This window comes from Corapipo altera, unplaced genomic scaffold (genome assembly GCF_003945725.1).
Source record: "Corapipo altera isolate COAL_440 unplaced genomic scaffold, ASM394572v1 110, whole genome shotgun sequence".
Taxonomy (NCBI): domain Eukaryota; kingdom Metazoa; phylum Chordata; class Aves; order Passeriformes; family Pipridae; genus Corapipo; species Corapipo altera.
In genome coordinates this window covers 38,804-43,833 of record NW_020884960.1, presented here as the reverse complement: position 1 = coordinate 43,833, position 5,030 = coordinate 38,804, and the positions used below count along the sequence as shown (strand labels likewise).

The 5,030-nt window shown below is 51.8% G+C and overlaps 1 protein-coding gene across 1 annotated transcript; it reads right to left on the bottom strand.

Moving 5' to 3' along the window:
- Positions 1–1,493: 1,493 nt before the first annotated feature.
- Positions 1,494–4,770, bottom strand: LOC113956967 (perilipin-3-like). Its single transcript, XM_027664059.1, has 7 exons — positions 4,699–4,770; positions 3,749–3,944; positions 3,356–3,438; positions 2,890–3,145; positions 2,322–2,521; positions 2,058–2,186; positions 1,494–1,949 (listed from the first exon to the last, which is right to left on the bottom strand). Exons 1-7 carry the CDS (start codon positions 4,768–4,770, stop codon positions 1,536–1,538), a joined length of 1,350 nt encoding a protein of 449 aa, XP_027519860.1. The 3' UTR covers positions 1,494–1,535.
- Between the last annotated feature and the right edge of the window lie 260 nt (positions 4,771–5,030).

The following is a 5,030-nucleotide window of genomic DNA, read 5'->3' as shown; positions in this document are numbered from 1 at the left end:
ATGCACAACCTTGCCAGTGAGAAGACAACACACAGTTTGTTTCCCCCCAAGCAGCAGGACTGCCTGCACTGTCTCCACTTCCCACCCTACAAGTCCAGCAGGAGTTACATGGATCAGAACTGCATCTGCCCCCGAGCCCTTTTCCAGAGAGGAATCCCTCTGCAGCAATCAGAGCACACAGTGGAGAGATGACCCCTGCAATTTATCTCAGATCTCAACAGTACCTTGGCCTGACTACTTGAATTGCCTCATTATTTTGCCTTCAACACAAACTGGTTGCTACGTGAGGAAGACAATTGTCTGATACCAGCCATGCTGAGCTCAGGGAATTAGGATCCAAATCTTTGCTCCATCAGGAGGTTGTGCTGCATTAAAGAATCACTGTTGCCAAACCCCAGAGACCATGTGGTCCTGCCTCAGCACGGTCATTGCACACAGAAAATGTAGGAGGAGTGTTGTTAGAAAAGTGTTTGTTCCTATGTAAGAGGGGAGAAGTTCCACCTCTTCTAGTTTTCTCTCCCCAATCCCTGTTTCTGCCCACTGTGGAATAACAATTTCAGTTGTACTCACATGGGAGTAGATTCCACTTCTTTCCTTGAAGACAGAGAGAGGAGAAACAAGGGGCAGAGCTTTTCTTTCAGAAGTTCCACAGGCATTTCTGTGGGGGCACTTCTTGGGTCCATCAGCCTTGGCTACATCACAGTCTGGCCACTCTGAGCACATTGGGCTCTACAGCCTCTTCCCAGGAGAGTCACACATGGCCTTTGAGGAGGTCTGAGCTCAAAAGAAACACCTGGTCAGGAGAGGTCAGTGCTGACAGCAAATATCTCACCTGCACCCTCATGACACTCCATCAATGAGTCCACCCCCGCCCCAGGCAGATACTTCTACATCCTTCTGTCCCATGGAACTGAAACCTTCCCCAGGTAGCAGCAGACAGCTACAGGAGAAGAATTAGACCTTGGAAGACTAATGACAAGAGATGCCAGGGTTCTGACAGCTCCCCCCAGCTCCCCCAAGCATGGCAGAGTGCCCAAGCATGGCAGAGTGCCATTCCTTCTCTCTCTGGGAGAGAGAAGGAATTACAGCTTCATACTTCCCAGGACAGCAGCAGGACTTCCCAGCTGCCATCCTCACTGTAGCAGTGAGTGCTCTCCCCTTCCTGCATCCCTGACTGCACTGTCCCAGCACCAAGGACTGGATTGGAAGAGCACAGCTCACATCCACTGAGCAATACTCACTCTTACAGTCTTTGTCCAAAAGAGGCCAGGGACAAAGTGGTTTTGTATGCAGCAGTTTTATTTTAAGCAATTATAACCCAATACACTCAGAGGCTCCCACTCAGCCCCCTCTTCTCAAGCAGAGCTTTAGGAGTTGCTGTGAGGACATTTCAGACCATTGTGGGTCTTCTGCTACAATCTCCATGGCCTACAAAAGCCTTAAAGGTGCTGGGCTGTCCAGCTTTTAGGAAGACAATTCTTTACACTGTGTATTAGCTGAGGGTTTAGTACCAACAGCAATCATTGTTTTGTCCTTTACATGAGGGTGGTGGAAGCTTCCAGATGCCCTGCTCCTGCTGTCTCTGCCTTCTCCTGTGAGGACTGATCCTCCTGGGAGTGCTCCAGCTCCTCCCCCTCCCGAGGGGAGAAGGGTCCCACCAGCCAGGACAGAGGTGTGTTGTTCTTCAGGTAATCCAGCAGCTCCTCCATGTACTCCTGGATCACATCCAGCTTCTTCTGGCTCTGGGTCAGCACACTGCTGGACAAATCCTGGAAGGAGTTTGCCACCGAGAAAGCAGCATGAAGCTCCTTGATGGTACCAAGAGACTCTTTCACCTTGTCCTGCAGGCTGGAGGGAAGGCCTTGGATGGCAAACATTATTTTGCAACAGGTCATTTGCAGCTGCTGTGTGATTCTGCATGCCATGAGCAGGGTCAGAGACTCCATCTCCTGGGAGGAGGCAGGAAGGACAAGATCAGGAGGGAGTCACTTAAAAATTAAATATATATAAGTCAAGGGGATGCCCAGAGCCCTTTGCTTCCCTCCCCAGGAAGGTACCTCTGGCTCTGCAGGGCTTTCATCTCCACTCTCTTTGAGAAACTTCCTACTGCAGTCCAGCCACATCTGGTGTAGTTTCTCCTGCCCCTCCTGGAGCTTTTGACTAAATCCTTGCTTAAACACTTCAATCTGCAGCAGGGGAAGATCAGAGTGTCAAGACAGACAGATCAGCTGGTGAACAGCTCAGCTCTTCATCACAGTAATGAAGTTGAAACTAGACCAGCTCTCTGGTCCCGTCCTTCCAGGGGCCTGGGCTGTACCTACCAGCTCGAGGATGCAGTGAAGCTGCCCCAGGGCCTCCCTCATACCCTGCCAGCCCTGCTTCACCTTGGCTGTGGAGTGCAGGTGGGCAGACAGGCGGAGCTCCTCGGAGAGGGACCCCAACCTCACAAAGTACCTCCTCTGCTCCCGCTGCTGCTCCACCGGCACCGCGGCCGAGCCCTGCTCAGACACGGCCAGCCTGGCTGAGGGAAGAGGCAGCATCTGTCACTGACTGACCAGGCATGGCAGACAAACAAGCATCAGATCTCAGATTAGGAGCCAGGTACTCTCCAGCCTGGCCCTGGCACAGATTGGAAGTGTTTTGGTGTCCAGGGCTGGAGTGGACAAGGTCAGAGCAACCTGCTCTAGGGGAAGGTGTCCCTGCCCATGGCAGGGCCTGGGACTGGGTGATCTTTAAGATCCCTTCCAACCCAAGCCATTCTGTGATTCTCTTATTTCCATTGGCCTTATTCCACAGTAGTGGGGTGAGGAATGGGACTGACCATCCCCAGTCTAATGGTTCACATTAGAAGTAGTCACACCCCCACCCCTCTCACCCCCATTTCCTTACCTAGTTCCTCATTTTCAATGGGGAGAGAGTCCCCTTCTGTTCTCTCCAGTACAGCCTCTGCCCCACATCCATCCATCTGTCCCACTCCAGAGTCTGCAGCCATGCCCACACTGCTGGTCACTGCAGACCTGGCAACCTCCACACTGCTCTGAAGGGTCTCCTTGGTTACATCCACCACTTCCATCACCCTGCTGCTCACAGCACCCCTCACATCAGCCACTCTGGATGACACCAGCTCTTTTGTGTCAGAGATAATCTGGGGAAGAGGAGGAATACCAGATAAAGGAGTGGGTCATACAGCACACTGAGGTTCTGAACTGCACCAAGAGGCCAATTAGCACAGTGAGATAAGCATTTACTCCTGTAGGAGCCTGCACTCAGGGGTAGTTTGTTCCCACTCCCAAGGTTAGAAATCCCACAAAAACAAGGCCACTCTGCCAGGGACAGCACAGCCTCAGATTCTTACCTGTTCCACTGGCTTTTGAAGGACCGGCAGCTTCTCCCCTAGTTTATCCAAGCCCTTGGAGGCATACTCGCTTGCTGCAGCAACTGAAGAGAGAACAAGAGAAAGGGGTCAAAACTTGTTTTTCTGCAGTTCTACCTCAAGTTCCACCTTGCAAAATTCAGTTTAGGAAAGCCAACATCAGAGCCCATCCCTAATCCTGCAGTGAGCAACCCTCCACCACAATGCTTGGACTGGGGCTCAGCTTCAGCCCTGCTCATAAGCCAGGAGTTGTTTTTTTTTTCCTGTGGCGATGGGGAGGTGCATTTCCTCATCCCAGGACTCCTTCCAGAGCTGGAAGGAGCCAGAGAGCCCCTCAAGAGGCAGGTGCCAGGCTGCCCTGGCCCAGGGGGTTACCGTGAGGCTCCAGGGAGGCCAGCACTGGCTGCACACAGCTGGCTGTGGCTTCGCTCACGCTCCTCACTCCCTTCTCCGCTGCATCACACACAGACCTGAGGTAGGGGTGGCTCTCCTTGGTGGAGGCATAAGCTGTAGAAACCACACCACAGGCAGAGCTGACCAAGGTCAGATTAGCCACCTGCTTTACTGCATCCTAGAAGAGCAAAGAAAAAAAAAAAAAGCAGCCATGAAGCTTCGAACACAGCCCTGAACTGCCCACGCCATTCTGCCCCAAAATTGCCTGTCTGGGGGGAATTGTCAGCCACACAAGTCACTTAGTCTGGTTGACAAAGCAAGGCTTGGCTTACTTGCACACTTTCTTCAGTTTATAACTCAGTTATAGACTGAAGATATGGAGCTTTGACATTTCTGGAATGGACCACCCACTAAAGTTTTCCTCCAGAACAAGGCTACCCAAGGAAAAGGTGAGTTTTTTGGGAAGCCTCAATACTTGAGTCCCCACATCCAGCTCATTTGGAATGGTTATTTAACAAACTGATATCCCAGGACCGAAGTGGGTTTAAGCTGACAGGCTATACAGTCTACAGAAAGTGTGCTGCTGGTCATGGGAGCAGAGCAGGTCTCAGAGATGCTGAAACATGGGAATCTTTCCACAGGAGCACTGTCTGCAGCAAGCCAGGAGCTTGATTACAGAGCTAGAGAATCATCTTTCCTAGCCAAGACCCAGGCTAAATTGCTTAGACTAGGAGGTTATTTACAGGGCCTTTAGACCTACTTTTTTGGCTGTGTTGCCAAAAAAGGTCTCCAGCAAAGCTGCAGGGCACAGCCTGAGCACAGGAAACCCTCCTCCTTTGTGGGGGCTCAGCTCCCCCCAGCCATGGCAGGGTCACCTGCTCATACCTGCACCCAGGAGCTGCCACTCCCCACATCCCACCTGGAGCACCCACCTCCTGCTCCTCCTCCTTCACTTCTGGGGAGCTCTTGGCCACCTCCTCTTTGTCAGGCATAGCAGAGGCCATGGCAGCTGGAATGCAAGTAGAACCAAGGTTTTTAGGAAAAGAGGGCAACCCCTAAGCCTCCAGAGGGATCCCCCTCCCAGGGGCCATAAAAGAGAGAAGTTGTTTTTCTACCCATTTAAGGGGAGACACCTAAAATGGTCTTACAGAAGGAGGGGATCTGTGCTACTTGCAAATCTATCTGGTATTTGAGTTTACGACAATCATAGGAACAAGGAGAACAGTGTTTCCTCACCCATGAAAACTCTTCTCAGAGACACCAC